At 38.8% G+C, this 18,828-nt stretch overlaps 2 protein-coding genes across 5 annotated transcripts in view; both read right to left on the reverse strand.

The window, feature by feature from the left end:
• Positions 1-18,828, reverse strand: part of LOC133619274 (uncharacterized) — a 75,920-nt gene that overhangs the window by 41,129 nt on the left and 15,963 nt on the right. The window lies entirely within an intron of this gene.
• Positions 6,664-17,600, reverse strand: LOC133619331 (uncharacterized). 2 transcript variants are annotated; one of them, XM_072915451.1, is made up of 3 exons: positions 17,023-17,600; positions 7,831-7,931; positions 6,664-7,758 (listed from the first exon to the last, which is right to left on the reverse strand). In XM_072915451.1, exons 1-3 carry the CDS (start codon positions 17,426-17,428, stop codon positions 7,276-7,278), a joined length of 990 nt encoding a protein of 329 aa, XP_072771552.1. In that variant the 5' UTR covers positions 17,429-17,600; the 3' UTR covers positions 6,664-7,275. The 2 variants fall into 2 exon arrangements, with proteins under 2 accessions (XP_072771552.1, XP_061836292.1); XM_061980308.1 differs by having other exon boundaries at positions 6,664-7,931.

Genomic DNA, 18,828 nt, shown 5'->3' on the forward strand with positions numbered 1-18,828 from the left:
GAATCGAATCGTGATCCCAAGAATCGATATTAAATCATAAATAAAACTTTCAGCACAAACACAATGTTGACATCTATAGTTATATTTTGATAAAGACGAGAAAAAACATGCATACTCGTACACGACGCTACAACAACAACAAACATGGCTGTAGACGCAAAGAAAGGTGTGGAATCATGACGACAGTTTAGCAAAAAGGATAGGGTCGGTCATATCACGTTGACTTCATGCGACGTAGCCTGGTGCGATTTATTTCTTAGCTATTGTGGATAAAAGCCCCAAAAAGGCACAACATGGAAATAAAAGCACAACATGAAATCAGAATAACTTACTGTGATCTGTGAACTGTGACCCCAGTTGACATATTGTTAAGTTTTAGACTCCATATTGGCACCAATTCTCTTTGTGTTATATATAAATGACTTGGCGAACTCAATTATTCTTCACAAGGCCATTTTTGCTGATAACACCAGTTTATTTTTGGCACACAAAAATCCTGAAAGCCGTCAAACTATTGTCAATAGTGAATTAGTCAAAGTGGTTTAAATATAATAAATTGTGCTGAAATATGAATAAACATTTTTTTTTTCATATTTCGTTCAAATAGAAGCCGTAAAAACTTTGATAAGATACATATTGAAATAAATGGTAGAGTAATTGAGAGTTGAGAGCTCTAAATTCCTTGGAGTTCCCATTGATGGATTTTTTAAATTTCAAAAAACATTTTCAATATCTAATAAACAAATGATCTAAATATGTCAGTTTATCCTCAAAATTGAGGCGATTTCTTCCTTTTGACGCTCTCCTAATTATGTATGGGACTCTATTTGAACCACGTATCAATCATTGCAATGTCGTATGGTGTAACGCGTATCTCAGTTCTCTTAAAAAACTGGAGATTCTTCAGAAAAAAGCTCGGAGATCTGGAATGAGATTGATAGCTCTAGAAAAGAATCATATTTTTAAAATGTATTTAAAAAAGCCTTTTCAGCGAAGATTATTACTACGTTATGCTTAGTAAATTTAGCACAGCCCACATTGCGGAAGATTTTAACTTGGTCACATATTTTGGTCTTGACTCTTGTATGTATGCCATTATTATTGCAAATCTTCGAGATGCTAAGATTCTAATCAATTTTGAATAATAAAATGTTGAAATCAATTGGGTGGATTATAAGCTTCCTTCTCTGTAAATGTAATCCTGCTGGTAGGTTGGTGGGTAATTGGAAAATGGGGATTGGGTGGAGTGAGAATGAGATATTTTTAAGTGTTCTTTCTTAATACATAGTCATGTTTAAAGCAGCTAGTATTTTCCCATGTACTGTGTCTTCTCGTGACCTCCTTGCTTTTATCTTATGTCCGCGAGTAAACTCTTTGTTTTGTTTTGTCTGTCGGCTCACTGTTTTGAAATACCAGCTGCACTCCTTTCTGGGCGAGAGGGGCTGTTTTTGCTCTACATAAACTCACTCTTTTTGTGTGAATTTAGACATCCTCTTGCTGATGCTACTGTCGCATTGTAAGGGTTGGTCTCCTGAAACTTCAGTAAAACTTGGTATGATGCCATTCTCATACCTGCCAACTTTTGAAATCAGAAAAACCTAGTAGCCAGGGTCCAGGGGCCGCAGGCCCCGGTAGGTCCAGGACAAAGTCCTGGTGGGGGGTTCAGGCCAACGCAAAATGATTGATTGCATTCAGACAGGTTAAAATGTTGCTAAAACCATCACTTTTCTATCAGTCACAGTGACTTTTCAAAACAAAAATATTACAGCAAAAATCATATGGGTTGATTGACATGTTTATTCTGTAAGATAACTTCAATAGTTTGAAATTATTTTGACAGTTAATGCCAGTTATCCTGTCAACCTTTCACAAGACTTCAATTTGTTAATTGAAAGTATAAACAGTATAAACACTTTTTACAGTAAACAAATGGTAAAACAGTACTAAACAATTCCATTAAAAAAAAATTGGTGTCATTATTAACTTTCTGTCCAAGCTTGTATAATCTACTGCCTTGTTCAATTGTAAAAAATATTCTGTGCCTAAAATTCACATTTCTATCACAATTATCATACTGTAAACATGGTAAGCTAACTTCATTAAAATTAATAGTCCTGTCAATAGCATGGAATTACAAATGTAGTTTTTTTGTAAGCCTTTCAAAATAATTCAAAATATGAAAAATTAATGAAAATTAATTTAAGCCATCAGACACTTGAAAAGTGGCACATCACATCTCTAATGTAATCATTTTAACTTTTCAACAGAAATAGCACTGCAAAAATATTAAGGACATACTGTATTTTGGTAGTTATGCTGTCAACATTTAACAAGATTTCTTCAACTTGGACTTGAAAGCATAAATAGTATAAACACTTTTAACAGTATAACAGTACTAAACAATTCCAATAGATAACATTGGTGTCATTACCTTTTTGTGGCTAAAATCCAAATTTAGCAACGGCATTAGACTTGTGTTTTTTTGTCCCAACGTGGTCTTTTACATCGCTAATTCCTCCGTGTCCGATCGATAAATCTTGTCTGCACAAGGTGCAATTCGCGTAGTTTTCACCCTTTTTGGAACGGATAATTATTCCCGGATAGGCTTTTGAATATTCTTCACGGAATGACTGCAGTTTTCTTTTCGGTTTAAGATTCGTTTGCGATTTTTCTCCGGCTGATTCCATGATCGTTCGCTCGTTTGGAAACAATGGGCAACAGGTGCCTCGTGCTTGGCAGCGGTGCTATAAATAGCCTCGCGCGTGGCATTCGGAATGGCTCGATAGGAAGTTACGGGAAGCAGTGTCGATTGTGATTGTTGTTATGCGATTTCGTGAATAAAACTTAAAAAAAATAAAATAATAATAATTAATGAAAAACCGTATTTTTTATCACTGCAACCGTAACCCGGAATAGGTTGATGAAAACCGTACTAATTACGGGAAAACCGGAGTAGTTGGCAGGTATGCATTCTGTCTCTGGGGTCCTTATTATTCAACATATAGTGTATGTCATCCAAAAGAACTTGGGATGACCAGTGTGTTTTATTTCCTGAGAGGGTTGTTTTTGAAATAAATTGTATTATATTGTATATTATTTGTTGATGTCTATTTTAACCGTGGGTCCCTATCCATAAGCTCTACGTTCCAAGGGATTCCCTTTTTGCAGAGCGGACTCTAACACAAAAAGAACAATACTGTTAAAAAACCATCACGTCCGTAAATAAATAAATAAATAGACGACACAGCAGTAGTGGGACACATCACAGACAACGATGAGTCCGAGTACAGAGAGGAGGTAGAACATCTGGTGGATTGGTGCAAAAGTAATAACCTGCAGACCCTCTCTTTGATCCCCTTTGAGGCCGCAGAGCATCCGGAGTAGGACCACCAGACCGAGGAACAGTTCTTCCCGGAAGCTGTTAGACTGGTGAACTCCAATGGTGCTCTGTAGCAATGGACATCAATCCCTGCACGAGGACACTTCACTTGCACACGTGTCCCAACTGGGCCGAACTGGCCTTTTATTTGGTTTTCTGTCATTGCTTTTACATTGTATTTGAACTACAGGGTCACAAATTCTCTGTTTTATAACTATTGTATACTTTTCATAACTCCTATATTCCTCTTTGGCAGCTTAGTCACAGATGACCATGCTAATTTACGCTCTTGTGTCAGACACTTATTTCAATTTGATGTTTATTTTTTTATTTAATTTATTTTAAATTTTTTACATTTTGTAATGGTACTTTAATAATTATTAAGTTTATTTTTTTATTTTTTTTTATTTAAATCGTTTTGTCATCCTGTTTTAGTCAAATATTAGTAATATCTTTTCAGTTTTAATGAGTGTTGTAATTATACAATGCACATATTTAATTATAATTTTCACATTTTAACTTGATGTTTTGTTGATACGGTACATTCATGTTTGTTGACAACGCCTAGCATGGCTGTACAAGCCAATTCTTGAGTGACAGTCCCTGTTGCACTTAGTGCAAACATGTGTAAAGACTTCCTCCCGCTCCTGCTGTGCGATGGTATTTGCAGTACGTTTCCTCCTGTCTCTCTTCTCCTCTGCGAGCTGGCCTCTCCTCAAATCAGCCTCTGCGATACCCCGTCTCACCGCTTGACGCCAGACATTTCGGTTTTCCGCCTGTATCTCCCAGCTGTCTAGAGGAATATTACACGCCTTCAGATCTCTCTTGCATGCGTCCTTGAACCGAAGGGAGGGACGACCAACACGTCTGGAACCAGCAGCCAGTTGTCCATACATAATGTCCTTGGGCAGCCGTCCGTCCTCCATCCGCCGAACATGTCCCAGCCATCGAAGACGGCGCTGGCTAAGAAGAGAGTTCATGCTATGGATATTAGCACGCTGAAGAATGACACTGTGTGGAATATAGTCCTACCAACCAATACCAAGGATACGTTTGATGCACCGCATGTGGAAAGCGTTTAGTCGACGCTCTTGTCTCATGTAAGTAGTCCAGGTCTCGCTTCCGTAGAGTAAAGTGCTGAGAACGCAGGCCTGATAAACTCGGATCTTTGTATGTTGAGTAAGAGCGTTGTTTTCCCATACTCGCTTTGTTAGTTTAGCCATGATGGTATTTGCCTTTCCCAGCCTCCTGTCAAGTTCAACATCAAGCGAGAGTTTATTGCTGATTGTCGAGCCTAGGTATATAAAATTATCTACTACTTCTAAAGTGACACCATTCATCTTGATAGCAGGATTTGCAGCACCTTGAACACTGACATTGGTTTTCTGCAGGCTAACTGTAAGTCCAAACTGTTCACAAGCATTCGCAAAACAGTCACTTAGACATTGTAAGGCTTCTTTGGTGTTGGCAACAAGAGCAGCATCGTCTGCAAAAAGCATCTCTCGGATTAACACTGACCTCCTTTTGGTTTTCGCACGTAATCTTGCCAGATTGAACAATTTGCCGTCAGACCGTGTGTGTAGATAGACACCCTCAATGGATGTGTCAAAAGCGTAGGACAGGAGTATAGAGAATATTCCAAAACCCTATATTAATAAGGGTGTAACAGTACGTGTATTTGTATTGAACTGTTTCGGTACGGGGGGTTCGGTTTGGAACGGAGGTGTACCGAACGAGTTTCCACACGGACATATTAAGTAGCGCACCGCACGTTGTGTAAACAATGCACACCGAGGCACAACACACGGCATGCTAGCAACGACCAGGCTATTACAACATGCAAAAGCCAGAGTTGGAAGACCCTCCTGCCTTGTTAAGATCTCCCGTTTGGGAACATTTCGGCTTTGCGGTGCGATACAACAATGGATAACATCGCTTCAACGAAGAGAAAGACGAACAAACACAGCTCCCACCGCATTCAAGCAGCTTCTCCTCGGCGAGTCAGGCAGGGCTAAAGCAATAACAAATGCCGTTGGTGTTTTTAGAGCAGCAGATTTAAGACCCTATTGCATTAAAGAATAGATTTTGACCCATTTCTATGGTGGAAGAACAATGAGCCCATATATCCTCTTACTGCCAAGTTAGCCAGGCACTACCTCGCCATACCTGCTACCTCCGTGCCCAGCCAAAGGGTATTTTCCACAGCTGGAGACATTTTAACTGCAAGCAGGTCTGCTCTTTTTGCAGACAATGTGGATAAACTGATTTTTCTGGCAAAAAACATGAAGATTGAGTGAAAGTCACCAGGGTTAAAGGCTGGGCGGGAAAAAGAAAAGTTAATCTAAGGCTGAGTTGACTTGAAACTGTTTAATGTTGCACTTTTTGTATGTAGAAGAAAAGTTTTGTCATTTTATTTAATCTGAGCAACAACTTGAAGCAGTTTAATGTTGCACTTTATATGTGGAAATGTTGCACTTTATAGGTAGAAAGGTTTTGTTAAGAAACCAATTCTGAGCCTTATCTTATTTACCGTAGTTTTTATTTGATATATGTTGACTGCATTAACCCTGGCAATGGACCCTGTGTGTATAATATGTATGTTATTGTTATGCTTAGCATTCATGACTGCCTGCTGTTGCATTGATCAGCCTAGTGGTAGCTCACATCCATCACACACAGAGCTATTTTTAAAGCAATGTTAAAAGGATAAAGCCATTGTTTACAAATGTTGGTAAATAAATAACCAGAAAATGTATATTTTATTGTTTTCTTACTGTACCGAAAATTAATCGAACTGTGACCTCTAAACCGAGGTACGTACCGAACCGACATTTTTGTGTACCGTTACCAATGCTATTTCTATCCTATTGTATTAATTTTTATGTATAAACTACGGTTCTTGTGATCTTAAATTTCATACCATTTCCGACAGTATTTTGTTTCAAATGAAAATGATTGCACATTTGTGATTAATAAGCGCACGTCAATAGACTCAGACTGATGATACTGCTCTTTTTCGAGAGAAGCAAACCAGTGTGCAAAACGCTTAGTACCATCTAACACCCATAGCGCTACTAATCACTAACTAGCAGCTAAAGCGCTAATTGCTATTTAAATTCAAACATGAATGCAAGACACATTGTCTTTCCCCATTACAAACATCATAACCCAATATAAACTTGTATAAACACATTACTGCCTGAGCGTAAAAGATATTCGGTTGGGCACACTGAACCTACAGGCTGTGCTCTCATAAGACAGACTGATAAATATAAACAATAATAAAAAATCTAATCTTTATTTCAATAAAAAAAGCCGTACAAATCATCATACACTAAACAATTCAGTAACATGTCTTTCAAAACGACAACAATGTGATAATAAAAAAACAATATTCTATAGATTTTCAAACTGTTGCAAAATATTGCCAGACTATCATTACTATTAAAACAATAAAGCAAGATACTAAAACACAACTACTCCACAGTAAAGGTAAATATGAAGATTCCTACACCTGTCTACATACGACAGGAAGTGAACCCACGTGACGTAACATAAACCAAAATAATTCCATAAAATGGTAGTAAACAAACATTTTTAAACACCTGCAGAAATGATTTCAATAATGATATTAAAAGGTACTGTAAGAAGATAAGACGAAGCTCTAGATAATCCTGATTTGTATGAATACCTCAGAAATTTGTGAAAGAAGCAGTGAACTTATTTTAAGGAAGGTCAATTTGGGTGGATGTCGCTACAACCTAAACAGCTCATTTGTTATCTACCGTGTGTTTTATGATGGAACCTTTTACAGCACACTGAACAACTAAATGTTTTTTTCACTCTGTAGAGTCAAAACATTGTTTCGAGAAAAGCTTTTACCACAAACTGAACAGTTAAATGTTTTTTGAGTGTGTTATTCTCATGTGTTCAGTCAAATAATTGTATCGGCAAAAACTTCTCCCGCACATTGAACAAACAAATTGATTCTCTCCTGTGTGTTTTCTCATGTGTTTAGTCAAGTTGCTCTTCATACTAAAACTTTTACCGCAAACTGAACAGTGAAATGGTTTTTCTCCTGTGTGCGTTCTCATGTGTGGCCTCAAATAGCTGTTTCGAGTAAAGCTTTTAGCACAAACTGAGCAGCTGAATCGTTTTGTGTCCGTCTTCTTTTTAGAGCATCCAGAGTGTTTGTTAACAGTATTAGTCCTCCTTTCACCTCTCTTCTTTTTAGAGTATTTGTTGTGAGTGCGAGTCGTCACGTCACCTACCCAGTCTGTATCGCTGCCCAAAGCTTCTTCATCACCGTCTTCAGCCTCACTATCTGATAGTAGAGCTAAGAGGTTGTCTAGTTGTGGTTTCTCTTCATCATCTTTAGTCTTCACAGAGACAACAGTCAGTGGCAACTTGGTGAGATCAGCCTCCTGTGGTCCTAGAAGACATTCTCCCACCTGAGTGATCCAGAGTTCCTCCTCTTCCTTTTTAATGCAGGGTGGTTGTGGAGTCTCCGGCTTCAAAGTGGAGCTCGCCCCTAACTGAGGGGGAAGTTCTTCTGTGAGACACAAACGACACTTTACAGACTTTCTTCTATGTACTGTAGGTGTGTGTAGTATTTCAAGGCCATCCATTTAGTGCCTTGCCAGAATGATGGATCAATGTTTACATGACTTGGCTTGGACTCGGTCAAATGAAGATAGAATAACAGAAAAGTAGAAAACATCTGTTTCCATGCACATTGTGGAGGGGGGCGTGGCCTGCGGGCCTGCCGCGGAACGGGGTGTGCAAGGACCGGCCTCGAAGACAGCGACAGGTGAGTAGGTGGCTCAGGTGGGCCTTGTTATCTAATCACCTGTCGCCTTTATGCCGGAACGAGACAGGGGAGTTGGAGTTGGAGCGCGGGTGAGAGACGCGAGACTGAGAAGAAAAAAAACATATATTGCTGGAAAGCAATCGCTGCATGAGAATAAAAGGACTTGATTCAAACGATCTACCGGTCTCCCGAAGATCTGTCGGCCAGGAGAACCCACACCAGAGGGAAACTTTCACACACATTAAGATACTACAAACCAGCGTGGGGAACCAAATCAATATAGTATAGGGTTGTAACGATTTGTTTTAACAATTTGATTTGATTAATAATTATTGGTTGCCATTATGATTCAGTGACAATATTAGTGTATTTACAACAAAATGATCTGAAACGGGGAACAGATTTGACGACCACAGATGAGGCCGTTAGCTGTCCAAAGTCGGGACCCAGGGTGGACCACTCATCTGTGCATCAGTTGGGGACGTCTCTGCGCTGCTGACCTGTCTCCACTCAAAATGATCTTCTGCTGGCCCCACTATGGACTGGACTCTCACACTATTAACTAGATGCACTATGGACTGGACTCTAACACTATTAACTAGATCCACTATGGACTGGACTCTCACACTATTAACTAGATCCACTATGGACTGGACTCTCACACTATTAACTAGATCCACTATGGACTGGACTCTCACACTATTAACTAGATGCACTATGGACTGGACTCTAACACTATTAACTAGATCCACTATGGACTGGACTCTCACACTATTAACTAGATCCACTATGGACTGGACTCTCACACTATTAACTAGATGCACTATGGACTGGGCTCTAACACTATTAACTAGATCCACTATGGACTGGACTCTCACACTATTAACTAGATCCACTATGGACTGGACTCTCACACTATTAACTAGATCCACTATGGACTGGACTCTCACACTATTAACTAGATCCACTATGGACTGGACACTCACACTATTAACTAGATCCACTATGGACTGGACTCTCACACTATTAACTAGATCCACTATGGACTGGACTCTTACACTATTAACTAGATCCACTATGGACTGGACTCCCACTCTTATGTTAGATCCACTACGGACTGGACTCTCACAATGTTATGGTAGTTCCACTATGGACTGGACTCTCATAATATTATGCTAGATCCACTCAACGTCCAATGCACCGGTTGCCGGGGGAAACCTCCAAGGTTTCTCGTTGTCACCTCATTGGGTTTACTTTTTCCTTGCCCTGATGTGGGATCTGAGCCGAGGATGTCGTTGTGGCTTGTGCAGCCCTTTGAGACACTCGTGATTTAGGGCTATATAAGTAAACATTGATTGACATTTTAAACATTCAAGCCATTTTCAACAAAAGTACAGTAACCAAATTTTCACTGTACATACTTTTGCTTTTTGTTTTCCAACACAAAATAGTGCAATATTAATATCAAAAAATAAAGTGTACCTAAATGTATTCCGATTAAATTAGCAATGGTTCGATGGCAAAAGCCACAACACGATAACACAAAGTCTCAACACAGAAACAGAAAGACGGAAATAAAGTGATGTTTTGGCGAATCACCGACTTCCTGAGACGGAAAGTTGAAAACGATGTAACCACTTCTTCAAACATAAATTTCTATTTTTTTTCTACATTTCCAATAATATTAATATACCGTATTTTCCGCACTATAAGGCGCACCTAAAAACCACAAATTTTCTCAAAAGCTGAGAGTGCGCCTTATAACCCGGTGCGCTTTATATATGGATACATATTAAGATTCATTTTCATAAAGTTTCGGTCTCGCAACTTCGGTAAACAGCCGCCATCTTTTTTCCCGGTAGAACAGGAAGCGCTTCTTCTTCTACGCAAGCAACCGCCAAGGTAAGCACCCGCCCCCATAGAACAGGAAGCGCTTCTTCTTCTACTGTAAGCAACCACCTGCCCGCGTAGAAGAAGAAAAAGCGCGCGGATATCACCGTACGTTTCATTTCCTTTGTGTGTTTACATCTGTAAAGACCACAAAATGGCTCCTACTAAGCGACAGGTATCCGGTTCATGAAAAGACGCAATCTCTCCATCCGCACACGGATTACTATTTCACAGCAACTGATATTCCTGTGAACCGCACTGTGGATACAACGGGAGCACGTACGGTGAATATTCGCACCACAGGGAATGAGAAGTCATCCTTCACTGTGGTTCTAGCTTGCCATGCTAATGGCCAGAAACTTCCACCCATGGTGATATTCAAAAGGAAGACCTTGCCAAAAGAGACCTTTCCAGCCGGCGTCATCATAAAAGCTAACTCGAAGGGATGGATGAAGAAAAGATGAGCGAGTGGTTAAGGTAAGTTTAGGTTTACGCGAAGAGGCCGGGTGGCTTTTTTCACGCAGCTCTGTCCATGTTGATATACGTATGTTTGTGATTGCACATTTGCGTACATTTTGGGAGTGAACAGAGTTGTTAGAACGCTGGTTTTTAATATATTATTAAAGTTTGACTGACCTATCTGACTGTTTTTTTGACATTCCTTTAGCGCAGTTAGATGCGGCTTACGACACGGGGCGGCTTATAGGTGGACAAAGTTTTGAAATATGCCGTTCATTGAAGGCGCGGCTTTTAACCCAGGGCGCCTTATGGTGCGGAAAATACGGTACGTTCATTCCAGTCTTTTCCACCTTCAGTCTCTGGAAGTTGGTCCGTCGCCATAACTTACGCCGTTGTCACTTCCGTTGTGTACTTTGTGGCATTATATTATTGTGTTGTGGCGTTTGTATTCGTTCGTCTTTTGCAACAGTTCTGTAGCGGAAAGTTGTTGTGTTGTAATTCATGATACCGTCTTGTCACGTTTGTATTAGTCGTGAACCTTCTCGGCCGCCATAGCTATCTGCCATTATTGTTTTGCCAACTGATGGCTAAGACTCTACTTAAATAACGTCCTTCTCAATAAAAGTGTTACATTTCATATACAGTTTGTCCTTTTTAAATCCAATGGTTTCCTTTTCCTAGCAGGGATAGGATTCTATCTTCCAAAAGGCCGACTTGCCGAGCACAGATCGATGTAGTTGAATCGCAGGAATATATTGATTAATCGTTACACCCCTAACATTAATACATCTATTAATTATAACTATACTATACCATCATTAAAGGAGTTTATTGCGAAAATTTAAGAAAAATAATAATATAAACAATTGAAAGAAACACATTTTCTGTCAATCTTAATTTGGGACGTTTCCTTTCCGGTTCCTTTAATTTTTTAAGTTTTTTGTCGTTTGTTAATGTTTTTTCTGTAATTTTCAAAAATGTTATTAAATTCAATGTATTTAACTGTTTTGTTAGTTCAGTTTGTTAAATTATTATTATTAATAATTATTATTATTTATGGTCATTGTAATTTGTTTAGTGAAATGTAAAAGCATCTTCCAAGCCAACCATACTAACCTGTAATCAGACAATGTACAAAAATGTTTGTTTCTTTTAAATAAATAAAACCAATTTATTTTGATGATATTTGCATGGCATCTTACTTTGTAATTATTCCATGTTGAAAAGTTCAATTGTTTCTTGTTAAGCAGGAAGTCAGGATAACAGGTGGAATCTTTGGGCACGTCACAATTCGACTACAACTCAGAGGCTACGATTTGATTATAAAATGACTATTTATACATCTTTAATCATTATATTGTATATTATTGTACTGTGTATATATATCTTCCAGACTTTAGAGCACACCGGTATATAAGCCGCAGCAAATTTTAGAAAAAAAGAAAACAAATCCATACATTAGCCGCATATATATACGTTGTGAAATTTTTAATTTACAAATGCTTATTTACATACTTTAATTGTTTCCAAACTGTGTCTATAACAAGGCAGTAAAACGGCTGATCAAACTAAACAAACATCATAGACTCACAAGCTGCTGAAGCTAGCTCTCCAATCAGCTAAAGAGACTCAATAACTCCACAATGACGTTTTGGTGAATTTACGGAGGAATTTTTGAAACTGGAACAATATAAACAGAACGCCATTGCAAGTTAATAATACCAACACAAACACTCGTAAACGTGTTAGCATATAAGCTAATGTTTACGACGCGAGCTTCATTACAACACACACATGTATGAAAACACTCCTACGGACATCACACAGGGGACGGTTTAGTGAGTCTGAATTGTTTTAGTTATGCTGTAAAACTTACAAACGTTGCTTGGAGTGATATAAATAAAGGATCCACACCAGTAGAAACGCTATGGACGATTAGAAGACAGAACAGCACTTTTACTTCCGGTTCAAAGCTTTCAACAGCAGGAAACACTTATAGGCATTTACCCAACTGCATCTGCAGTAAGCGAACTTGTCCAAAGCATGGCACCTAAGCACGAACAATTACACACCAAATAAAGGGGAACAATATCACCAGACCTATGTAAGCGTCAATATATACCTTGTTGTTGCAGAAAAAAGACCATATATTTTTTAAACCGATTTCCGAACTCTAAATGGGTGAATTTTGGCGAATTAAACGCCTTTCTAATATTCGCTCTCGGAGCGATGACGTCACAACGTGACGTCGCATCGGGAAGCAATCCGCCATTTTCTCAAACACAGAGTCAAATCAGCTCTGTTATTTTCCGTTTTTTCGACTGTTTTCCGTACCTTGGAGACATCATGCCTCGTCGGTGTGTTGTCGGAGGGTGTAACAACACGAACAGGGACGGATTCAAGTTGCACCAGTGGCCCAAAGATGCGAAAGTGGCAAGAAATTGGACGTTTGTTCCGCACACTTTACCGACGAAAGCTATGTTACGACAGAGATGGCAAGAATGTGTGGATATCCTGCGACACTCAAAGCAGATGCATTTCCAACGATAAAGTCAAAGAAATCTGCCGCCAGACCCCCATTGAATCTACCGGAGTGTGTGAGCAATTCAGGGACAAAGGCCCTCGGTAGCACGGCTAGCAATGGCGGCAGTTTGTTCCCGCAGACGAACGAGCTAAACCTTCTGGATGTCTTGGCTCACACCATCCCGAAGATGATCAAGAGAAGAATATCGACCCTAGCTTCCCTGGCCTGCTGACATGAGGGTATGTCTACAGAATATATTAATTGATGAAAATTGGGCTGTCTGCACTCTCAAAGTGCATGTTGTTGCCAAATGTATTTCATATGCTGTAAACCTAGTTCATAGTTGTTAGTTTCCTTTAATGCCAAACAAACACATACCAATCATTGGTTAGAAGGCGATCGCCGAATTCGTCCTCGCTTTCTCCTGTGTCGCTGGCTGTTGTGTCGTTTTCGTCGGTTTCGCTTGCATACGGTTCAAACCGATATGGCTCAATAGCTTCAGTTTCTTCTTCAATTTCGTTTTCGCTACCTGCCTCCACACTACAACCATCCGTTTCAATACATGCGTAATCTGTTGAATTGCTTAAGCCGCTGAAATCCCGAGTCTGAATCCGAGCTAATGTTGCTATAGCTTGCTGTTCTTTCCGCCATGTTTGTTTGTGATGGCTTCACTATGTGACGTCACAGGAAAATGGACGGGTGTTTATAACGATGGTTAAAATCAGGCACTTTGAAGCTTTTTTAGGGATATTGCGTGATGGGTAAAATTTTGAAAAAAAACTTCGAAAAAAATAGTAAGCCACTGGGAACTGATTTGTAATGGTTTTAACCATTCTGAAATTGTGATAATGTTCCCCTTTAAGTGTCTTTGCATGCGTTTAATTAAAATATATTTGCTTTATGGCTGTCAGAGAAGAAAAATTCATAAATCAGCCTCACATTTTATAAGTCACAGGGTCCAAAACGTGGGGAAAAGGTAGCTTCTTATAGTCCCTAATTTACGGTAGTAAATATATCATATATTGGTATATATTCAAAATGCATTATATTTCATTATTATTAGTATTAATAATATGTTTAGAAGGTTCGTCCTTCGGCTACTGACGTATGCAGTATTGCGTCATTCCGTTTTTCCTCCCGATTTTCGGCACACAGCATCGATATTAAATGGAAAACTAAATGTAAGTTAATTGCTGAGTGAAAAAATCAATTAAAGTTCCTACTTGGCAGGTAGGCACTCTGGATTTCATTGTTGTGCCTTCTAAAACCACAGAATGTCAGACACTTTGACCCCAGTGGCCAAAAATGTGCGGCTCAAAGGCGTGTGTCGTCTATCTACTCATTCGTATGTATGACTAACACGCGTGTTGCCGTACTGTAAGGATATTATCTCTCTTGATTTATTCATCTACTTGCTCATTTCCTCTTATTTGCTGGTTACTCTTTGCTGTAACACGGTTCCTTTTTAGAACCGTCTATTTTACTTTATTTGACATTCATAAACAATAGATGTTAGGACACCTGTGTAACGCCTCGAGGCAACGAATCACTTTTCCCACCTTTTCTCTTTTCAGGACTGTTTCATATGGAAACACGTTGGCAAGGACTCGGTGAACGAGGACGCGGTTATCTTTATAAAAACTTCCAACAAGTTGTTCGAGAAGCGTGTATAGTAATCATTTTTAAAACAGTTGTGTTTTCAAAAAATGTTGCTAATGAGGGATACATTTGGGATGGGGATTTCTTGTCTAAACGAGGTAAACGTCGGACCATAAATAAGTTCAAACCCCGGTCGAGTCATACCAAAGACTATAAAAATGGGACCTGCTTGGCACTCAGCATCAAGGGTTGGAATTGGAGGTTAAATCACCAAAAATGATTCCTGGGCGTGGCCACCGCTGCTGCCCACTGCTCCCCTCACCTCTCAGGGGGTGATCAAGGGTGATGGGTCAAATGCAGAGAATAATTTCGCCACACCTAGTGTGCGATTGACTATCATTGGTACTTTAACTTTAACTTAACTTCAATCCAATGAGTTATGATGAAGTTCTAAATCACCATATTCCCAGGACTTTTTATCTTTAAGGGGTCAATTTGATTTTCTCTTGAGAAATATACAAGAAGATGTTTGTCATTTGCAATTTAAGAAAGGTTTTTATATTATTTTACAATATATTTTATTCCCTCAACGTTCAATGATCCAAAATATATTTTAGATCACAACAAGTAAAATAAAAAAGCAATTTATTTAAATTTGCTAGAATAACTTTCTTTGACTTTATGAGCTGTGACAGTAACTTGAGGGTTCGATCCCCGCTTCCGCCATCCTAGTCACTGCCGTTGTGTCCTTGGGCAAGACACTTTACCCACCTGCTCCCAGTGCCACCCACACTGCTTTAAATGTAACTTAGATGTTTGCTTTCACTATGTAAAGTGCGTTGAGTCTAAGGCTGAAACGACGCGTCGACGTAGTCGACGTCATCGGTTACGTAAATACGTCGACGCCGTTTTTGTGCGTCGGCGCGTCGCATATTTACGTCACACTACTGTCATGGCGGAGCGCAAAGCAGACGATGCGAGCGAGGGGAAAAAAGCACGCCAAAAGTCGTCAAAAGTGTAGGAGTATTTCAATAAACGGCCTAATAATGTTGTTGTATGCACACTGTGTCGAGCGGAAATGGCCTATCATAGCAGCACAAGGGCTATGAACGAACATTTGAAAAGAAAACCCCCGACAGCGTTCTTGCCATCACCATCAACAAGTCAATCGTCCGCGTGCGTATACGTTGTCATTATTACACAAAAACATGAATGTGTCATTTGTATCTGCGTTGTAAATTCATAAACTAAAGCACCGTTTCGCTCTGAGAGGCACGTTTGGCGTGCCTGTTCAGTGTTTACAAAGACGCGCTCCTCTTTAACGCTGTGGAGAGGCGGCGGCGGCGAGCGAGCGGCGAGGCGGGGCGCGCCGGGAGCGACGCCGCAATCGTGCCCAGGTGCGCGATCCGCGCAGTTGGAAGAGAAAAGACTTTGTGTAAAATTAAAAGATTGTAAACCTGGCAAAGCCGTCTGGCGTTCAGTCTGTCGGTCCTGAAAGAACCCCACGGCACAAGACGTGTCACAAACGCTAACGTTAATTAGTTGAGCAAATACCTTTTACAACATTAACAGTTACATATACTATGTACAAACGAACAATTAACTTTCACTTTAATCATACTATCATTGTTGTGTTATTAAGCAAAATAAGCAATACTTTTACTTTTGTTGAAATGTTTACACTGTACACTTTTTTGTATTGGATGTTTAGCTTTATTTTTGCACATTTTAGCAAATAAGCAATACTTTTACTTTTGTTGAAATGTTTACACTTGTTACAGAATATTTCCGTTTTGCACTTTTTTGTATTGGATGTTTATCTTTATTTTTGCACATTTTAAAGCAAAATAAGCAATACTTTTACTTTTGAAATGCTTATACTATTCCAGAATATTAAGATTTGCACTGGATGTTTACTTTTATATTTGCACATTAAAAAGCAAATAAGCTACTTTTAATTTTGTTAAATGTTAAAAGTTTTAAATGTTTACATTGTTACAGAATATTTTGTCATGTTGTTGTCAATGTTGACTGAGTGGCCATACTTTTTTTTTTGTAAATAAAAGCCATGCCTTTTGAAAAAACCGGCCTACATTTATTTTTTCCTCTTCATTTTAAATAATTAAAAAAAATCGGTAAAAGGAAAAATAATCTATAGATTAATCGAAAAAATAATCTATAGATTAACCGATTAATCGAAAAAATAATCTATAGATTAATCGATATAAAAATAATCGTTAGCTGCAGCCCTAGTTGAGTCACTAGAGAAAAAGCGCTATATAAATATCATTCACTTCACACTTGTGGAGAACTTCCCATTCAAAAGTTGACAGTAATGAAATGATTCTTGTTCTTTATTACCTCCAATCCTCTGCACGTTGATGTAGACATGTGGTCCAGTCTTCTCTTCACATCTCTTACTCTTCCCCAACATCTCTTCTTTCACATCATTCTTTTCTTTACACAAGCGCTTGTTTTGCTCTTCCACTTTCTTCATTTGACTTTTGCATTCTTTCATCTCCTCTGATGTGAACTCCACTGCCTTCTTCAAGCTAACAATCATGGCGGTCCTTCGTTTACATTGTTCAACGAAGTCAGCTAATGTCTCATCGACGCTCTTTTGAGGGCTCACGTCCAAAATGACGTTATTGGAAACTTCCACTCGCTCATCTTTAACTGCAGTTTTCGTCTTTTTCTCCGTTAGTGATTCTCTTTCATGTTCTCTTTTAGCGGACGTCGCCATCTTAGCATAGCGGTAGTCGTCCATCTTCTATCACGTCTTCAATCTTCACTTCAGGTAACTCCCCGTCGCTCCAAACTCAATTTTCATTTGGTGGGCTTAATAAAAGACGAATAATTTATATATTTGTTAAACGAGGACGCTACAGCCACTCAGTCCGCCATCTTGCCCGCCTTTTCACTACCGGAAGTACGGTCGGTCGGTTCTGCGCATGTGTGAAGATGACGTCACCTCCTCCACTCCTTACTTTCCTTAGTTTTTTCACGGTCAAAGTGTTGCAAAATTTATAATGTTGTATTTATTTTCTTGATAATGTAACAAACAGCTCAGGTTGTCCCAAGTTACCGCAGAGTATTATGTAAGGAGGAGGAGTTTTGTCCCTCCAGACTTGCCATAGGGCTGTGACGTAAGATGTCTATGAGTGTGGTTGTTGAAGAAGGTGTGTGAAGATAACGTTAAAGAAGTGGTGGCGACCGGACCTGCTCTAATGTCTCCCGTTTATTATTTTATTAGATAAGTACACAGAATATGCGAACCCAGGACCCTCGGCTACATTGGTGGCAGCGGTGGGATTTTAACCGCTGTGTTGTTACTACATTATATATATATATATATATATATATATATATATATATATATATATATATATATATATATATATATATATATATATATATATATATATATATATATATATATATATATATAAATTATTATATATATTTATATACATATATATATATATATATACTTGCAGTGTGTATATAAACATCTTACATATTGTTATGAAGGTGTCTGTTAATACATTTTATATATATATATATATATATATATATATATATATATATATATATATATATATATATGTGTGTGTGTGTATACTTGCAGTGTGTATATAAACATCTTACATATTGTTATGAAAGTGTCTGTTACTACATTATATATATATATATATATATATATATATATATATATATATATATATAGACGGCGTGGCGAAGTTGGTAGAGTGGCCGTGCCAGCAATCGAATGATTGCTGGTTACTGGGGTTCAATCCCTACCTTCTACCATCCTAGTCACGTCCGTTGTGTCCTTGAGCAAGACACTTCACCCCTTGCTCCTGATGGCTGCTGTTTAGCGCCTTGCATGGCAGCTCCCGCCATCAGTGTTTCAATGTGTGTGTGAATGGGTGAATGTGGAAATACTGTCAAAGCGCTTTGAGTACCTTGAAGATAGAAAAGCGCAATACAAGTATAACCCATTTATCATTTATATATATATATATATATATATATATATATATATATATATATATATATATAGGGCTTCACGGTGGCAGAGGGGTTAGTGCATCTGCCTCACAATACGAAGGTCCTGAGTAGTCTTGGGTTCAATCCCGGGCTCGGGATCTTTCTGTGTGGAGTTTG

The sequence above is a fragment of the Nerophis lumbriciformis genome, linkage group LG20 (assembly GCF_033978685.3).
Source record: "Nerophis lumbriciformis linkage group LG20, RoL_Nlum_v2.1, whole genome shotgun sequence".
Taxonomy (NCBI): domain Eukaryota; kingdom Metazoa; phylum Chordata; class Actinopteri; order Syngnathiformes; family Syngnathidae; genus Nerophis; species Nerophis lumbriciformis.